This window comes from Cololabis saira, chromosome 5, assembly GCF_033807715.1.
Source record: "Cololabis saira isolate AMF1-May2022 chromosome 5, fColSai1.1, whole genome shotgun sequence".
In the NCBI taxonomy this organism is placed as follows: Eukaryota; Metazoa; Chordata; class Actinopteri; order Beloniformes; family Belonidae; genus Cololabis; species Cololabis saira.
Genome location: NC_084591.1, coordinates 35,115,528 through 35,134,756, shown reverse-complemented (window position 1 = coordinate 35,134,756; position 19,229 = coordinate 35,115,528). Strand labels below are relative to the sequence as shown.

The following is a 19,229-nucleotide window of genomic DNA, read 5'->3' as shown; positions in this document are numbered from 1 at the left end:
TTGACATTTTGTGCTACTTGTGGTTAATTTATTTTTTATGTTATTATTTTATTTATTTTATTATTTATTAAAGTACTTTAATTTACTTTAAGATTATCTTAATTAAAGCTATTTTCTATTTTTTATTCATTCTAATTTATTTTATTATTTTATTGATTTAATTTGCCTGAAGATGATTATTTTGTACTTTTGTCTGTTTGGATGGTTGTGTTAAAAAAATAAATTAGACGTTACTCAACAGTTACTCAGTACTTGAGTAGTTTTTTCACCAAAATCAACAAAAAGGGGTTGTTATTTTAAAATACAAGTAAAAACATTTGCATGTATTTTCAAAATCAGGCTAAACAAAAACCATAACAAAATAGGAGCAAGGTCTGAGGCATGAATCACAAAAGCAAAAAACAAGATATGTCGTCACAAATCTTTTTAGCCATTTTGCTGGAATCAATTTTTTTGAGGGACAAAAAGAACAATTTAAAATCATTTAAAAACCAATCAAAGGAGGGTTTACCATTTCTCCACTTACAGCAGTGAATATGACATTTACCCATGAGAATAATTATATTAATCATATCAGATATAACAGCCTTCAAATTGTCTACATATAAAAAAATATGAGAAATATCAAAAACTGGTATTACTGGTATCTATTTCTGAAAGGTGGCAACCCTAATCTGGTCTGGCCCATGGACTTTATGGGTTTCAACATAACTCGTGATGAGCCGTTTAATTTTGTCGAACACCACCACCTAGCGGCGGTCCTCGGTACTACACCCCCCACAGGCCACAACAGTTGACGGGGAACTACATCTCCCAGCAGCGCTCCGTGCAAGACGCAGGCAGTCATGCGGATGGAAACAGGAGTGGGCATCCGCTGCTGCGCTGCACGAAGAAGAAAGTTCGAGGAAAGATGCACGAAGAGGAGGATGAAGCAAACTCCTCCACGGCCTCCCGGCTCATGGCCTTCAAGTCCGTGGATGTGGCCGAGATAGAGGGCTCGAAGGAGCAGGCCTCCAAACTGTGCGGGTACCTGAACAAGCTGTCCGGCAAGGGCCCGCTGAGGGGCTACAAGCCGCGCTGGTTCGTGCACGATCCTCGCAAATGTTACTTGTATTACTTCAAGACTCCCCAGGACGTGCTGCCGCTGGGACACATCGAGATCGGGGATGCGAGCTTCGTGTACGACGCGGAGGGCGAGGAGGGCCAGTTCGAGGTCCGCACGGCCGACAAGGAGTTCTTCTTGAAGGTAGAAACTTCTGAGACCCCGCTTTGCTGTCATCTGTCACTTCCTTCAGAAAAAGCTGCAGACACACCCTTTCTATCACATTTTGGTCCTCAGTTTTCATATGTGCTTTAAAAAACAAGTAGATATCTGTTAAGCTCAGCCTTTTTTCCCCCCCCCCTCTCTCTTTTGGACTTTAGGGAGACCATATGTTAGGAATCAATGTGGCATGCAGCTCATGTTTGTCTTGATCAGCATGTCCTCCAGCTGATCGCAGCTGAACCGGCCTGATGTTTATGTTTAGGCTCTGATTTACTCCCTCATGAGCTCATGGGTCACAGCATCTCATGTGATGCCAGAGGTGGACAGAGTACTCGACCCCAGTACTTGAGTAAGAGTACAAATACTACTGGTCAAAATTTACTCCGTTACAAGTAAAAGTAGCTCAGTCAAAATATTACTCGAGTAAGAGTAGAAAAGTACTTGCTTTTAAAGGTACTTAAGTATCCAAAAGTAAATGCTTTTAAATTTACTTTAAGTAAAAGTAAGAGTAAAAGTAAGAGTACATTTCTTATTTTCCACATCAGTAAATTTCTATATTTTTTCTAAATTAATTTAAGGATCTTTTAACTCTTGTTTCTGAGAATTAACTCTTTGAAACCAGCTGCACTGATGTGCTGCTTTTAGAACCACAATGTTATATAAAACCTGCAGAAACACCAAAAACAAATCAAATGAATGGGATCATAAGAGGACAGCAGATGATGCAGAGTTTATTAACAATCATGAACTGAAACCAAATGAACCTGCACCATCCAACTAAGTCTGGATCCCCCTCAAAGACCACTGCTTTACAAAAAACTACATCTCTGATTTCAATAACTCAATGTTGAAGTCACTTAACTTTACAGGAAGGACATGTACCAGTACAATATAGCAATATAGAGCATAACAAACTGTCTCCCCATGTCTGTCTTGTCCGTCTGTGTGCCTGTCTCCCAATATCCGTCTCCAAATGTCTGTCTTGTCTGCTCATGTCTGTCTTGCCTCCTCCTTTGACAAAAACAGCTTGTGTCCAATAGGATTTTAGGGAAGAAGAAAAAAGAGCAGACCTGAAAGTAACTAGAAATTTACTCGAGTAAAAGTAAAAATATTTGTCTTGGAGATGTATTCAAGTAAGAGTAATAAGTACCAAAGAAATCTAATACTCATGTAAAGTACAAATCCTCTGGATATGTACTTAAGTACAGTACTCAAGTAAATTTACTCCGTTACTGTCCACCACTGCATCTCGGTCCTCTCTGTCTCCCTGTGACTGTGACTGAAGCCTCAATTATGGTTCTGCGTTAAATCGACGCAGAGCCTACGCCGCGGCGACGCGCACCGTACGGTGCGTGTCTCTGCGTTGATGTAACGCGGAACCATAAATCAGCCTTAATACAGGTGGCCTGGCAGAGACGTCTGTGCAGAGGTGTCAAAAGTATTCACTTTCATTACTCAGGTAGAAGTATAGATACTAGAGTTTAAAAATACTCCTGTAGAAGTTGAAGTATCAACTCAAGTTTTTTTACTCAAGTAAAAGTTTAAAAGTACTGGTTGCAAAACTACTTAAAGTATAAAAGTAAAAGTAATGTAAGGGGGAAAAAGCCATTAAGGACAAAAGCCATTGAAAATGAATGCATCTTAGTATAATGCAAATATAATAAAGAACCATATATGTGTACTATTGAGCATTAACATGTGTTTCAGAGAGCAGGAGATATGATGACTAGTTGCCTATAAGTATTATAATGGTGCAAAAAGTCAAACTTCAGAGGCATGTTATCATTTATCCTAACCTTTATTGGAATGTACATCCAAGTTTAGTTGCAGGAATCTGAGGGCAATGGATGTAAGAACAAAACTGGACAAGAACATCTGAAACAACCACAACCAAATTCACTCTATCCGGATGGAGCAATTTAACTGGATAGTTTTTTTTAAAGGCCGAAATGAAATAGAGTAACAAGGCTGTTTTTAAAATGTAAGTAGTAAAGTACAGATAATTGCATGAAAATGTAAGGAGTAAAAGTAAAAAGTCGTCTGAAAAATAATTACTCCAGTGAAGTATAGATAACCAAAATTTCTACTTAAATAAGGTAACGAAGTATTTGTACTTTGTTACTTGACACCTCTGCGTCTGTGTAACAAGAGGCTGGAACTGAGACTGAAACCAGCGTCTGTGCGCCTTCACATGACTGACTGTAATAGTTACCTGTTATTTCTAGAGCTTGCACCGAAACCTTTGAGGTTTTTTTTTTTTTTTAACCAGTCCAGGTGGATAACCTTGGGGAGTCTAGTGGTTACAGAGGTGGGCTTGGGTCTGGAGCCCCAAAGATGGAAACCAAAATATACCACCTTGTGTGCCTGAGCAAGGCCCTTAACCCTAATTGCACCAGAGTAAAGGCAGCCCACTGCTACTAGTCATGGGTTAAAAGCAGAGAACACATTTCAGTGTGTTTCCATGTATACTGACGAGTAAAGTGGTTGTTATTATTGTTATTATTATTGTGCATGCATGTGTGTGTTTCTAGGCCCCCAGCAGGCAGGTGATGCATTACTGGCTCCAGCAGCTGCAGCAGAAACGTTGGGAGTACAGCAGCACAAGAAGCACCGGCCAGAGAGACAGCTGGAGCTCCCCGACGATGGTTTATCCTCCCACCGGCCTCGTGGGCCAAGATAACGGTAAGCAGGAGCACACAAACGCGTGCTGAAAGTGAGCTGTTGCTGCCACCGAGGATGGCAGAATTGGATGTTTACACGAGTTATCTTGTTGCTCAGTTCCCATTTTCCTCCAGGAAGGAGCAAGATGAAGGGTTTCATTTTCAGGCTGAGAATGACAATAAATTCCCGGAGGATTGGACTTTTTAGTTGGTTCATATACAGGAAGATGCAAAGTTGGGTGTGGATAAAGGTGGGAATGCTGGTAGCTCAGATTTAATCGGCTGTGTGACGTCATGGCGTCCTGCACAGCTGAGACGCTGGTTGAAGGAGGTTAAAAATAAATGCAGTTATTAAACATTTAAAGACATGTTTTTATTCGCACATATATTTGCTTCAGATGCCACATCAAACCTATCCACCCTGGAGATTTTTGAGAAACATTCCTGCTTATGTCCCAGTTATTTTCTACCACATTGTAGATATTTATTTTTTGAATGTGGTGGAAAAACAAACTGTTAAATCTGAGATAGTATTTATTAATATATTATACTGAAGGATGATATGGACCAGCTGTACTGAACTAACAATGAACAAATCTTGCCCTTTCAGATTTCAAATTAAACAGCATTTTCAAAGAATCTTGAATTTTCTTGAATCTGAACTATTCACATTAAATATCTAGCACTGTCAAATATTCAAGGTTATCCCGAAGATAAAAAGGTTGAGGATGTTCCTGTTAGTAGATACGAGCGCCTTAAAACCAGAGAGGCGCGTCCTTTAGTTTAGATTTTCCGCGTCTTCACATCTGCATCCTGTAAAGAGACGCTCGTCTTGCTTTTTTTTCCTGTCACGGCACGCACACACGCGGTTTATGTGTTTTTTCCTCTGCAGAAGGTTCATGGTGCATATTTGTCTTCCAAAGGTTTTACCGCCACCTGACTGCACCTTTATGGGGGTATTTAGTCTAAACTAGTGAGCATCACGCGTGACAAATCCTCTCACTGGCCACCCCCCGTTGGTTCCGCTTGAACCTTTTTCTGTTGTGTTTTTGTAACCAGATGTTCGTGGATCTGGTGGAAACACAACATTATTGAGTATTTAAAACGTTGATGCTGATGTTGAGAAAAAAAATGATCAGATTGTACACATCTCATAAATAAAGCACCAATCAATGAAAGGACAAGACGGTTACTGTTTTACTGGAAATGTATTTCTTGCATGTATACTGGCTCTCCCTGTCTTTTATTCACGTATAAACATATTTATTAATAGTCTTGCATGAAAAAAAGATCCCCAACCAGCTCTGAATACACTGAAAAGGCAAAAGTCGTCATCAGGCACTTCAGAGAAGGCCAGGGTTTTAAATCAGACATTCCTTGATGCTTTTATCTTACTATAATTTGTGAACTACTTTGATAAACAAAATGATCAACTTAAAAAATTACTGTAAAGTCATGATTTCTAATACCTTTTAAGGGGGGCAGCAAAAATCTGTGCTCACTCTTTGAGAAAATCCCTCTAAAAGACACAGAAAATCAGTCATTTCTGTTCATACTGTTGTCTTACTCTAACACACACGAATGGCAGACTGTTGCTTTTTGATTTATCCACTTCTTGCTCATTATCTCTTTCTGTGATTAAGACAATACACATGTTTGTGTGGAGTTACCGTCAGTTGATAAGCTCACAAGTATATCCAGTGGTTTGCAGATCTGAGGTCAGTGAATGGGGCCGAAGCCCAGACTGCTCTGGTGGGCGGGGTAGCTGGAAGTAGTCTCCACATCTTTATCTCTCACCATCTTAGACATTTCTGCTGCATCAGTCTGGTGGAGGAAGTTGAATTTAATTGTTTTATCATTGTGTTAGATTCATGTTGGGACAAAAAAAATGTGGATCAAAGCAGTTTTGAGTTAGAAGTGATTGGACCTACATCAAACTCTTTAACAAGACAAGTAGTTCCCCTTCCACTGACTCAGAGTGAGTGTATAGAATCCCTACAGTCAAACCAGCGTCATTTTAACTTTGTAAGCGTACAGGAATGTTATAAAAAGGACTGTTTTGCACAAGCATCTCCATATGTTTGCTGCCATCTTGTCATAACTGCGTACAAGTCGACTACTGATGTCGCACAAAAGACCGTCGGGAGAGCAGAGCTCATGGACTCTTCCTCAAAAACCTGCTAATTTTGTCTTATATACATAATAATAATATGTTTATCCAGCTCTATGAACTGTCCTCCTTTGCATCTATTGACAGTATTTTGTGCAACGCTTGGTAGTCGACGTGTACGGATCTTTGAGCTTGGTTATTCATATGAACTGATACCATTATGTGAGCTGCTTCTGTTTTAAATACTGATTTTTAGTGAAGCCAGTGATGAGGGCAATAGTTGAGTCTTATTCTTATTGTGTGTATTTCTTTCACGATGGCGTGAATGATGACATTCTTGTTTTTAGGCGGGCTCTCCCTTTCTTCAAGGCTGCCTCTGTTTCGGCATGGTTTCCCGGGTGATGGTGTCTGGTACCGCTGCACGCTCCCCAAACAGATCTGCAACATTTCATCCGAGCTGCATGGCCCTTAGAGTTTTTATATTTTATATTCAAAATAAAATTCCAATGTAGCCAAAGACACAATCTTCAGTTAGACTGATAGACGTACAGTAAGAAGCTTTGTGAATGAGCTCTTTAAGTGGGCTATTCATAGTCGTCTAAAACTCCCAGTGACACGCGTCTTCTCCATCGCTGCATTAGTCAGACTCATGCCGACCTCATGGTCTGCTTGGATGAACGCGGTAGAATATAACAAGCCCAGATATCCTGGATTTCTTCATTCGTCTAGCGTGCCGCAGCCCTCGGGGCATAACGCTGGGTGAGGCGCTTTGCACAGAAACAACAGAGGCGGTGCAGTAAACCAAAAATAAGTAAATGGTGCAACGTCTATAAGCCAATCAAACTTAAATCTGTCATAGATTAATCAAATATGATATAAAACTTCAACACAGCTCAGTGGTTCAGTGTCTGTATGTGGTAGTGTGAAAACTCTGAGGTGTCAAACACACTCTTCCTCTCTCTTCATCAGTACTTGCTCTTCACACAGTTCTGGGTGCAGTTGTCAGGACATTTATGGTCACCTTTCACCGTGCGTGTAATCGAGGCAGAGGACCGGCTACATCACCAGCATATCTGGTGTTTTCCCAGTCTCAACGGACCTTGACCTTTTAGTAATTGAGCTGTGGAGAAATACATGAGTCGTGCGAAAGGCTTCACTCGCTGGGTTTGATGCTGCTCTGTTCTGGATGAAATATTAATGCAGGTTTGGACGGTAAAAGCACAGAACGAAACACTCCAGTTGCACCGTTGACATTTTCTGCTTGAGGATTAATCGCCACACAAGGATTTGACTTTTGTCAGAGGTTTTAGTCTGGTCGTCATTGTTGCAGTGGATTCTCATGTGTGCTCCTTTTTTATAAAATATTTCACTTGACTTTCTAAAATCTGACTCAGAAGAAAGTCTCAGAAGAGCTACAGGACAGTGGGAAAGCTGAACGTAGACGGTACTGCTTCACTTTGAAATAGCATTGAGGGTCACGACCTCCCTGATGAACCATATCTGCACTGCATTTCAGACGGCTTCATCTTCGAGAAGACGAGTGAGAGCATGGAGAAGGTCCGCAGTGACCTGGCCATGGAGACGGAGACGGATGTTGGAGGACTGGTGGGGATCCAGTCGGCCAGGGGGCCGTCGATGCCCAACTTCTCCCTGAGAAACATCGGGACAGAACTCAGGTAGCGCCTCCAGCTCCACCACAGCTTTCCAAAGCATGCTTTGCACTCGACGCGTTTGTCATCTTTGTGACTTAACCGAGGCGTGCCGGAGGACGAAAATGCCCTCAGTTCTTTCCGAGGACGACTACGGCAGAGGAAGTGGTTACCGTAGTCCCATCGTTCTCGATCCACCCAGAGTTCCCCTACCGTGTGACACATCTACTCTGAAAGATGTGACCAATTTAGATGCTAAAAATGTGACTATATGTTCCTTGTATTTGAGCATCCAGTTGTGTGTTTGTGACGAATCGTCATTATTTTGCAGACGCAGGAATCAGCAGAGCTGCTGGTTTAAGAAGTTTTTAAATAGTCATGTAAAATAAAAAAAAGTGCTGCATCACATGTTTGCTGCAATAGTTCCTTAAAAATAAGAGAAAGGGAAAAAGAAACCCAGGAGCTAATCACAAATTCGAGCTGGTATAATCCCTTCCCTTTGTTAGTAATCGCGAAAGATTAGATTTTTAAAACCGCGGAAAAACCCAGGCTCTGTGAGGACACCTCCTCCTGCTGGTAAACGTTTACTCAGGCTTTCAGACGCAGTGATGGGGAGGAGCTCACGACGCCTCACCAGCTTCACTGTGAGGGGAAATAGGTCATCACATCAGGAGTAACACTTTCTAAAGTGACATTCTCAGGAATTTGGCTGATTTCATCATCCTTGGAGGAAATCCCGTTACAAAGACGATAACAAGATAATATTAAAGCTGAAAAATGCCAACAAATGGTCTCCTTGGATCCCGACACTTAAATCAAAGGGATTATTTGATTGATCGGTATCGATTCTCAGTTCCAGGTTTGACCATTTTCAGTTAAATCTAGTTTAATCACCTTTTTAAATGATCCGTTGTTTTTTAAGGGCTGATTTGATCTGCTCTGATTTGAGGGTTTGCTTCACCGTGTTGTCCTCGACCCGTGGAGTGCTGCGTAAACACGCCAGAAACATCTGTGCGTCGCCTCGTTAACGCCCGCTAGTTCACAGCACATCTGGCTTCTCTCAGCAGGTGTTTTTCTGGAACTGGTTGCTCTTCTTTTTCAGGAACTCCATGTCTATTCTTCGGCCCAGAGCAGGTGAGAACAGGCGCAGCGTGTTTTACACCAACAACAGCAGCTCGGAGGAGTGGGAGATGGTGGACGCTCCACCCAAGGACTTCCCTGAACACAAACCCCATCCAGAGACGCACCGACGTAAGTCATTTTCATTTCATTTCATTTCATTTTTTATTCAAACAGGTTAAAACAAAAACAAAAAAATAATCAGAATACATAAAATGTATATACCGAAAAAAAAAAAAAAAAACATAAGCAAAACAAAGCAAATTAAAGAGACAAATCTATATGTAGATAAATATTTCCTGTTTGAAAGGGTGTAGGATGAAGTTTCAAAAAACTTTTCTTGTCCTACCCCTTCTAATGTTCTTTTGTGTGTTTTTTTTTTTTTACAATTTCTTCATTTCACAGAACTTATAAAAGAAAAGAAAAAGTGGTTCAGCTGAGCAAGGCACTTTGGTCACTGGCTGTCAGTTCATGTGTCCATTTCCGTTTTGTATCCATAAAGAGTATTGATTTTAAAGATTTGTTTAAACTTACTTAGTGATTTGCATGATTTCATTTCATCTTTGCAGTCCATTACCCTCTGCCTCACTCACAATGTAATCAACCGCTTACACAGCCCTCCCAACTCCCGAGGATCAAACGTGAGCTCCTCTTCTCTCTCAGATTCTTTTGGGTCAGCGTTCACCTTTGATTTCGTGCGAAACTCCTCCCGGCCTAAGAAGCCTCTGCTCAGAGACATGATGGGATCGACGAGGTTCGGGCGCGGCGGTGACGCGCGCGGCTCGGAGAACTCGGCGGCGGAGTGCAACGGCAGCAAGCCTCCAGACGTGCAGCTCCGCCTGCAGAGCCAGCAGGAGGAGCTGAGCCAGATGCAGCAGGAGCAGGTCCAACTCAGAGAAGAGCTGGCCAGCCACAAGGTGCAGTAGCCGTGGCGTCTTCTCACTGACCTCAGCGCCGTCGCTGTGAATTCACTTGATTGACCAGAAACATGAGGTTGCTGTAATTCGTAGTGCTCTTACTGGTGCAGGAAGACGGATAATGATTAGTCATGCTCGGCCGGTCATGAGGAAACTGCAGCTCTGCTGGCAACAGTGGCAGCTGCGGTCTCTTCCCGTTTCTTTCTGCTCTCTTTAGTTGTGTTTTATTATGGTCCAGTATAAATGTTTTCCACCTGATGGCCAACATGAAGGTTTCTGCCTTTCAGGCCCAGAGTGATGTTTGTACGCTTTTACCCTCCCAAGTATGATGCCATTTTCAAGACACATGAACAGTTACTTTAAGGAGACATATGAGCTTTTTTTTTTAATAGTTAACGCAATTTCATAAAATTGTACTAAAATTTCTTCCTCATATTTTTGGTAAAGTAGCTAAGACATGATCACAGCTCCCTTGGCAACCTTGTCTCCATCTAGTTTCAAGGGGTGGAGCCCCATGCTCCGATGAACTCCCCTCTCCCCTGCAGAGCTCGTGTCTCGTGTTGGCAACTTCGTGTCTCACGATTCAGAGAAAAAAACGAAAGCAACATCCTGGGAAGCTGGATGGAGGAAATAATGGACAGGTTGCATGATTTTACCCTGATCCGGGTTTGTGATGTCACAGTTCACAGCAAATCTGAACAGCTTGCAGGAGGGAAATGTTTTGTGGTTTTGTTGCGTCTGAGGTTTTCATTTCTAAATAAGAAGAAAATGAGAGATAAGGATTTTATCACACTGTTTTCAGACAAACCCTCACGCTTTACACGACTGCTTTTAAACACATAAATGAAAAATAACCAAAGAGCTGAAACCGTCTGCTTTTAATTAAAAGTATTGATTTTTGTCATTATAATCAAAAAGTGGAAATAGTTCATCACATAGCTGTTTTAAAGGGACATTTGACTTTTTATCTTCTTGAATTGGGGTCATGTGACGTATATCAGGCAGATGTCAGCGCTAGGCTGGACGGGCCGACCCCCTACATCTAAAAAAAAAAAAAAAAAAAAACCAACAAAGCAAAACTTCAAGCATCTTAAATCACATGCTGGTGGAAGTGAACGCTGTATTGTTCATTTTTACAGCGTATCACTTCTGTATCGGACGCGGCCTGTTTCACAACGTCATGTTTTTCACACAGACTACGTTGCGACACAGAGCTTCTGCAGCGACGAGCTAAATAACTCTGATGCAAACGTTACTGAGCAAAGGTGACGCGCTGTCACCAGCCTTACACTTCCATAAACCGCCAAACTGGTCTCCCCCGCTAATTTCATTGTTTGTGACAGAGGTTCCTGCTTGTGAACTCCCACGTTACTCGGTGAAGCTATTAAATATCAAGGGAGTGGCCAGTTTGACAGGTTAGTGTCCTGGATGTTGTTTAAAGCTTTTTTGTAAGTCGACATCTGACCCGAGGACACAAGATGAATGAATGAAAAGTTTGATGCCTTACAGTAATTCACCAAATCCTTGTTTTCTGTTAAGCATTACAAGCCGTGGTCCTCTTCCCTGCAAGGTGGTGTGTTGACTCTCTCTCTCTATCTTGCAGGAGCTGGTGAGGCTTTTGCAGCAGACTCTGAGAACCTACCAGTGTGACAGACCCACGGTGCGCTGTGCACCTGCAGACGCACCTGCAGACGCCCCTGCAGACGCACCTGTACCTGCCGCCTCGGACCAGAGCCAAGCCAAGGAGGAGGTGGAGACGCTGCTCCGGGAGCGAGACGGACAGATCCAGTCGTTGTGCGGCCACATGGAGCGTCTCAGCCTGGAGAAGGACAGTCTCCAGCAAGAGCTGAAGGGCCTGAAAGTCAAGGTGGGGGATATTAACGACCAGCTGGGGATGATGATGGAGACCATCCAGGCCAAGGACGAGGTGATCATGAAGCTGTCGCAGCAGAGCCTGGAGCAGAGCGGGAACCCGGATGGTGCCGGTTCGTCACCGCCGCCGCTCAGAGAACAACAGGAGCTGGACATCCTGAAGGTTAGGAGACGTCTAAACCAGCTGCAGCTGTTGGAGATGACCCTGCTGATGTTATATCCAGCTCTTATTCTGAGAAGAGAAGTGACTTTGATAAGAGTGGAAAGATTTCCCAGCTTTGATTTAAATATTCATGTGTATCTATTAGTGATTCATTTGATACATTGAATGTCTTTTTTTTTTTTTTTTTTATTTCCAGGACAGCCTTCAAGGCTACAAATCCCAGAACAAGTTCCTGAACAAAGAGATCCTTGAGCTGACAATGTTGCGCAGAAACACGGAGAACAGAGAAAAGGCTCTAGAAGCGAAGGTACCAACTTGTGTTTATTTCCCAAAAACCGCCCTCTTTTTATAGAAACAGAAAGTGTATCTGGCTTCAAGGAAAGTCCAGCGTTGAGCTCAGCTGACACGCCACAAACTAACAGTGCAAACGCTGCGTAACACTCTCTTGATTTGGCTTATTCGTTGCAGTGCACGGCTCTGGAGGCCAAGCTGTGCCAGGTGGAGAGTAAATATCTGGTGCTGCTTCAGGAGGTGAAGACCCCGGTGTGCTCCTCGGCGGAGCAGAGCCCTGCACGGGAGGTCATTTCCAGGTTGTTGGAGGACGCGCTGCAGGCAGAGTGCACCGACCAACAGGAGCACCTCATCTTCAAACCCAGCACCGTCAGGTACGTGCAAAAGCAAATCAGTTTAAATCAGTTCTCACAGCAATCTTAGAAGATGCTTGAAAACATAAAGGGCTAAATACAGAAGATGCAAGACATTACTCTCCAGAAATTTCAAGCACAAGTGAAACCCTGTTTGTGTTACCAGAGAATAAAATACGTTGCTTGAGTATCTCTGACAAACGAAAACGTAAGTTGCAAGACCTGTTTTCCTTTAATTGGTGGCGAACATGCAGCTTTTCTTGTCTAGAAAAACCAGATCTGCTTGACGTCACCATCGGCCTCGGCCTTTGCTTAAAGGGGACCTATTGTGGCATCTAATCCATATTTTAAACAGGCCTTAGTTTAAAGTTCATGAAGAGTTGATGGCTGCTGATTGAAGGTTATTTCTTTATTTCTTCTCGCCACAGCGAGTATGACGTGTACGGCTTCAAGACGGTACCTGAAGAAGAGGAGGAGGAAGAGAGGCTGGTCGCTAAGGTGAGAGCCCTGGAGCTCAAGTCCCTGTCCATGACGGATCAGGAGGTTTCCGTCGGCGTCAAGTGGGAGAACTTTCTGGCCAGCACCATGAACAGAGACCTGGTCCGCTCGCCGGAGCTCAAGGCCCTGATCCGCTGCGGCGTGCCGCATAAGCACCGCTCCCAGGTGTGGCGCTCCTGCGTCTCCTTCCACGTCAAAAAGTTCCGGGACCCTCCTTCGGCTCCCGGTTACTATGAAGACTTGTTGAACGTGGCGCGAGAGAAGCCGAACCCGGCTTCCAAGCAGATCGAGTTGGACTTAATGCGCACTTTGCCCAACAACAAGCACTACTCCTCCACGAGCGCAAGCGGGATCCAGAAGCTCAGGAACGTCCTGGTGGCTTTCTCCTGGAGGAACCCGGACATCGGTTACTGCCAGGGACTAAACAGGTACTGCAGGGATCTGGTTTTTCTCATAGTTCCTCTTTCCTTTTTGGCATTTAACCAATATTTGTTGTTTTGTGTCGTTTGTTCAGGTTAGCAGCAATCGCCTTACTCTATTTAGATGAAGAGGATGCCTTTTGGAGCCTTATAGCCATCGTAGAGGTCTTCATGCCCAGAGACTATTACACCAAGACTCTGCTTGGCTCTCAGGTAAACAAGAGTTACGTGACTCTTCACGGGATGTTGGCTGTTGTCAGTGATGTCAGTGCAGCTGATCACTTCCCGGTAGGGATGGGCGGTATGGACTAAAAAATGTATCACGATAATTTCTGGCATTTATCCCAATAACGATAAAAATGACGATAAAAAAAATACCAATTCAACTCCATCTTTTTAACTATAAATCTATCTCGCTCTCAGATCCGCCATGTTTGTTACACAAAAACGTCATCAACGGGAATTTATCCTTCTTTCTTTCTTTCTTTTTCTTTCTTTCTTTCTTTCTTTCTTTCTTTCTTTCTTTCTTTCTTTCTTTCTTTCTTTCTTTCTTTCTTTCTTTCTTTCTTTCTTTCTTTCTTTCTTTCTTTCTTTCTTTCTTTCTTTCTTTCTGGCTTTCTTTCTTTCTTTCTTTCTTTCAGGCTCATTTCTTTCTTTCTTTCTTTCTTTCTTTCTTTCTTTCTTTCTGGCTTTCTTTCTTTCTTTCTTTCTTTCAGGCTCATTTCTTTCTTTCTTTCTTTCTTTCTTTCTTTCTTTCTTTCTTTCTTTCTTTCTTTCTTTCTTTCTTTCTTTCTTTCAGGCTCACTTCCTTCCTTCCTTCCTTCCTTCTGCGTCGATTTAACGCAGAACCATAAATCAGCTTTACACAAAAACGTCATCAACGGGAATTTATCGTTTTTACGGCGAGATGACAAATTCTTACCATGGGGAATTTTTTGACGGTATGTCGTGAACGGTAAAATATCACCCATTCCTACTTCCCGGCAAGTTTGTTTGCTTTCTTTATCTTTGCTGGATTTGGATGTGGTGTAAAGAAAAAAACAAAAAAAAGGAATAAAAGGTTGTAAGAATCTGAATATATCCTGGCCGGGTTGCTGCAGGTGGACCAACGTGTGTTTAAGGACCTGATGAATGAGAAGCTGCCGCGCCTCCACGCCCACTTCGAGCAGCACAAGGTCGATTTCTCCCTCATCACCTTCAACTGGTTCCTGGTGGTGTTTGTCGACAGTGTGGTCAGCGACATCCTTTTCAAGATCTGGGATGCTTTTCTGTTTGAAGGACCAAAGGTAAGAGCCACTGTAACTACTCTAGTGGAAAAAAAAGGTTTGATTAAGGCCAGAAATGTGGTTGATCTTTGAGCAGCGTTGCTGCGTGGACACACTTAAAACATGACATCTTAACATGTGTGAAGGGCTCACGACTTGCTTCACTTAGAAGTCCATAAAATGTAAAAAAAAAATATATATAATTTGTAACCATGTTAGTGGTTTAAATACCTCTTTGTAAAATAGTTGCATGTTACAATGAAGTTAGAGTGCAGATGTCCTTTAGATTTCACTGAAAATGTGTCATACAGATGTTCTGATTAGCACAGATTGATAAACATTTTTAGAAATGTGCAGATGAGTTTAGAGACGTCGTCTGCAAGATGTTAAACTTCCAAACAACGCGGCACATGCGACAACTCGCCAGCAAACAACTGAAGGTCAAACAGAGTTTTGTTGACAAGCGCTGGGTTTTTGTAGGAAACATGGTGACGTTGGACTGATCTGCAGAGCTGTAGAGGGGCCCTGCCCTGGAGATGTTGAGACAAATTAATATTAAACGTGCAGGTAAAGACTTCTATCTGCAGGATGATGCAAACGACACACGTGGTCACTGTTCACGCCAGATATTTAAGATAAGATAGGTCATTGTTCATGTATTACTGCTATATCTATTAATTGGTGATCTGCTGGAACCATAATTTCCTCCGCAAGGGGTTAATAAAGCTCCACTTTATCTAATCTAACGGTTAATGTACACTGAATGTCTTCAGTTGGAGAAACTTCAAAATGCCTGCATTAAAAAAAGAAGTACACATAAAAATGTATTTCTAACAACAGTTATTCATATAAAATATGAGGACATTAGCTGGTGAAGTATCCCCCTCAGAGGCGTGTAAACAGACGCATCTGCTGTTGAAGATTTCCAGCCTTTAACGTCAGCGTGGCTCACAGCGCCGTCACTGTGCAGACGCTCTCCAGCCAGCGCTCCAACACTGCTGAGCAGTCAGGAAAAACAGAGGAGCGTTGGGCGGCTAAAAGCTCAAACATTTGCTTCAAGAGCTGGAGGAGGCCGAAAAACAACAACAAAACATCCATCTGGTACGTAAACAGGACTGTAAAGGAAGAATAACGAGTCCCGTGACTGCCAGAGGTGTAAATAGTGTCTGTTGTTTCCATCATCAAGTGAGCAAAAATCTGCACATCCATATTTAACTTGGAAACCGTTGCTTGACCTTTGACCTTTGCAGACGTTGCCTCGTTTCTGTATTATGCAGCAGATGTTGTCTCTTTCATCTGAGACTTGCAGATCAAATGTATATCAGACCATCAACAAGGGATCATGTGACCACGTTCCAGTAAAATCTAGGAACATTAGCGTTTTTAAGTTGGTTACTATTTAAAAACTAAGCATTTAATGTGACTTTATGATGCTTCAAATAAGGAAGTGTCTTTGTGAACATCTGTTTATAGATGAAAATAGAAATGCTGCATGTCGGTCAATTCTCACGGTCTTCAAGCACATCCATGTCATGAACAACTGCAGGATGATGGTACGTGCTGAATCACAGCGAGCTGCGACGCATCGACGTCACGAGGGAGCGCCGCTCAACCGCATCAAATCCCGAAACAAGTCAATAACTGAGCTTTTGCATAAGAGCCACTTTATGTCATGGGTTGGGGAGAAGAGGCGATCGTACTAAACCAACTACTCACGCAGAGCTTTTCTCTGATTTCTGCTGTCTCTCCCTCACTGTAAAAGTAAAAGCACGCTGGATGAGTCGGTAAGCTGAAACCTTGTGGCGTTGATGGATGAAAAAGAAAGAAAAGGAAAATGATTGATTGATTTTTTTCCTCTTTCACAGATCATATTTCGATTTGCTCTCGCTCTCTTCAAGTACAAAGAGGAAGAGTTTCTGAAGCTGCAGGATTCCACAGCCATCTTCAAATATCTGAGATGCTTCACACGCACGATCCTGGATTCAAGGTGAAGAAATGCGTCGATATTTTACAGTGACGGTGTGTCTGCATCGGTCAGCGAGGGGGGGCACGGTCGTGTACTATGGTAGCTAACCTGAGCTTCCGTCAGATTAGCTGCTGTTGAAAGATAGAAATAGAGGTGAGAAGGAGCACGAGGCGTGCAGAATAGGGTCGGTTCCCATGGTAACAGCTTTAGAACATTGGCTGCAAGTTACAGCTGTTAAAACTTCCGCTCCGTGCCGTTTTTTTTAATGCACATTGAAATATAATCACCAAAACATTTGTTTGTTCTCATATTTACGTCATATCAATAGAAGGTAAAGATACAAACTTTTATTTGCTATAAAGTCCCATGATGCTTGGGGATATTACTTAGGCCTGAAAGAGTCATAGATGTGTCAGACACTTGATGAATGCCAGAAAAAGAGGGAAAAAAATCAGGGGATCTGCATAGAAACAAGTGAATAAAAGAATAAAATAAACAAAGCAATGCTGATTCTATTTTCCAGGAAGCTGATGAGCATCGCCTTCGTGGACATGAACCCGTTCCCGATGAGGCAGATCCAGAACCGTCGCTCATTCCACCTGGAGAAGGTCCGGCTGGAGCTGACGGAGCTGGAGGCCATCAGACAGACCTTCCTCAAGGAGAGGGAGACCAGTCAGGACAGGCGCAGCTTCGTCAGTGACGATGAGGAGGACAACTGAGCTCCAGCCCGGTGTTCTTCCAGACTGCGCTGCTGAAAGATGAAGACGAGGAGGACGCCCCAGCAGAGCAGTGACGTGTCACCGTCGTGAGGGTTTCAGTCTCCCCACTGATCTCTGCATGAGAGCTGGAACGATCACCTCACTGAAACCACGCTTAAGGATCAAACCATTACATCAGTATTCCTGCCATTTTTGTCATTTTGTAAACGATGTATTTTCTCGCTGTATACTTCTGTCTCTGTCTTGGCCAACGGTTAGCTCTTCCTTAATGCCAAGCTCATCGTTTAAAGCCTGAATCAGTATTGTTGAACTCGTGGCTGTGATCTTTGTGGTAGGTGATGCATTTTTTTTTTTTTATGCCCGTTGAAGGAATTTTGTATCATTTTTACACTTCTTTTAATAAGAATTCAGATCTTGTTCAAGTTCCCTGTTTTTCCAACATACATATTTATACAAACATATATATTTTTTAACAGTTATCACTTCTATAATTTTTCCAAATACCCACTCAGCATTGCATTTTTTCTTAAACACGTCTTTGAACGCACTTGAATCATTTTATGCTGAAGAAGAAATTCTGCTGAACCGTCCGCCTTGAAAAATGTGCACCAGTTACACCAGTTTGTGCCTACCCCCCCCCAAAAAAAACAAATTGGTATGAAAGAATGGGTCAAAACATTTGTTATTTACATATTATTATTTTATTAGTCATTAGTATGTAATTTTTTGGTTAAGCTGTGTATTTTTATAACCACAGCTCTATGACGTGTCGGGTCATTAAATCACCAACATTAGCGTGGATCTGTAATGCTGTACTTGTTTTCTGGGCCCATCCTGAAGATGCTGGTGTAGTTGCATCACTTGTCCACAGGGTGGCAGTATAACCGTTATCTCGAGCTCACCGGTACCGGCTGCAGTGGAAGTGCAGTTTACATGAACATGATTCACTTGTGGGAATGGATTAACTATTTGAAATCACTGAGGGAAATATTTCAGACATTTGAATGGTCTGTTCTGTTTTATATTCAGGTACTTGCAGGATTGTCGGCACTCTATTCTAGTCCCTACCCATAATGAGCCAGTTGATATCCCAAATATCAGGACTGGTTTGGTATAAGATTGTTAATGTTTGGTCAGTGAACTGTGAAAACCTGGGTGAATGGGGTTGTAGATGAGGGATGAGGGATGAGCAAGTTTCCCCTCACTTTGCTTCACGTGTGCTGTTGTGTAGCTTTTTTTTTTCTCATGTTGAGGTGTTTACAGAGATCAAAATCGACCACCTTTCGTCTGCCGCGGTAACTCATCCAGTGATGAAACAGAAAACTGTCTTTGTTCATTAGAGCAGGTCTCTCTTGATATGAAATGTGGATCAAACTTTCTCTTTTCCAGTGTTTTCACGCCCTGGCTGTCAGGATGTACTTAGTGCACTTCCTCTCTGTGGCTGGTTTATTGTTTACTTTTGTTTTTGTCCATTTAAATGTCATATTGAGTAAGCTACTTTGAAAGCGATTGTCCTTTCTGCATCCATTTCGATATCTTTCCTCTTTTCTTATGCTTCTCCCAGCAGTGTATTGCACAAATGTAGTGATGGGATCAATTCAGAAATTTACTGAGCACTTCACATTTTGTATGAAATTGTAATTGTCTTATCATGTTTATTGTTAATTTTCATTTAATAATGAAAACTTTAAAGTTTGTATGTTAAAGATTTAAGTATACACCACTTTTTTGTAAAGCCACTTCAATAAACAAAGGCTGACTGAAGGAGATGTCTCTTATTTGCTGATAAGACGCAACAAAAAAAAAAGAGAAAAAGTTAACCACGTTTTTTTTTTGTTTTTTTTTTTAATAAATATTTTCCAGTTCGTCTGAAGGTCGCTCATAGCAAACCCCAGACATGATACTATCTTCTCTGAAAGCCTCCTCGCTGCCTGCATGCTGCACTTTCATAACAGAGCCATCAG

General features: G+C 42.3%; 1 protein-coding gene across 1 annotated transcript; it reads left to right on the top strand.

Moving 5' to 3' along the window:
- The first annotated feature begins 849 nt into the window (after positions 1-849).
- On the top strand, positions 850-19,018 carry tbc1d2b (TBC1 domain family, member 2B). Its single transcript, XM_061721809.1, has 13 exons — positions 850-1,246; positions 3,796-3,946; positions 7,551-7,710; positions 8,786-8,934; positions 9,466-9,719; positions 11,323-11,754; positions 11,951-12,061; positions 12,223-12,419; positions 12,827-13,324; positions 13,411-13,528; positions 14,416-14,601; positions 16,446-16,567; positions 17,070-19,018. Exons 1-13 carry the CDS (start codon positions 911-913, stop codon positions 17,263-17,265), a joined length of 2,910 nt encoding a protein of 969 aa, XP_061577793.1. The 5' UTR covers positions 850-910; the 3' UTR covers positions 17,266-19,018.
- Positions 19,019-19,229: the final 211 nt, after the last annotated feature.

What these genes read in the sequence shown, in the direction of transcription:
- tbc1d2b (XM_061721809.1), top strand. Translation starts at nt 911, where the DNA reads ATGCACGAAGAGGAGGATGAAGCAAACTCCTCCACGGCCTCCCGGCTC. An exon ending in ACAAGGAGTTCTTCTTGAAG is followed by an intron (nt 1,247 to 3,795) that starts GTAGAAACTTCT and finishes GTGTGTTTCTAG; the next exon opens with GCCCCCAGCAGGCAGGTGAT. An exon ending in TTCTGTTTGAAGGACCAAAG is followed by an intron (nt 14,602 to 16,445) that starts GTAAGAGCCACT and finishes CCTCTTTCACAG; the next exon opens with ATCATATTTCGATTTGCTCT.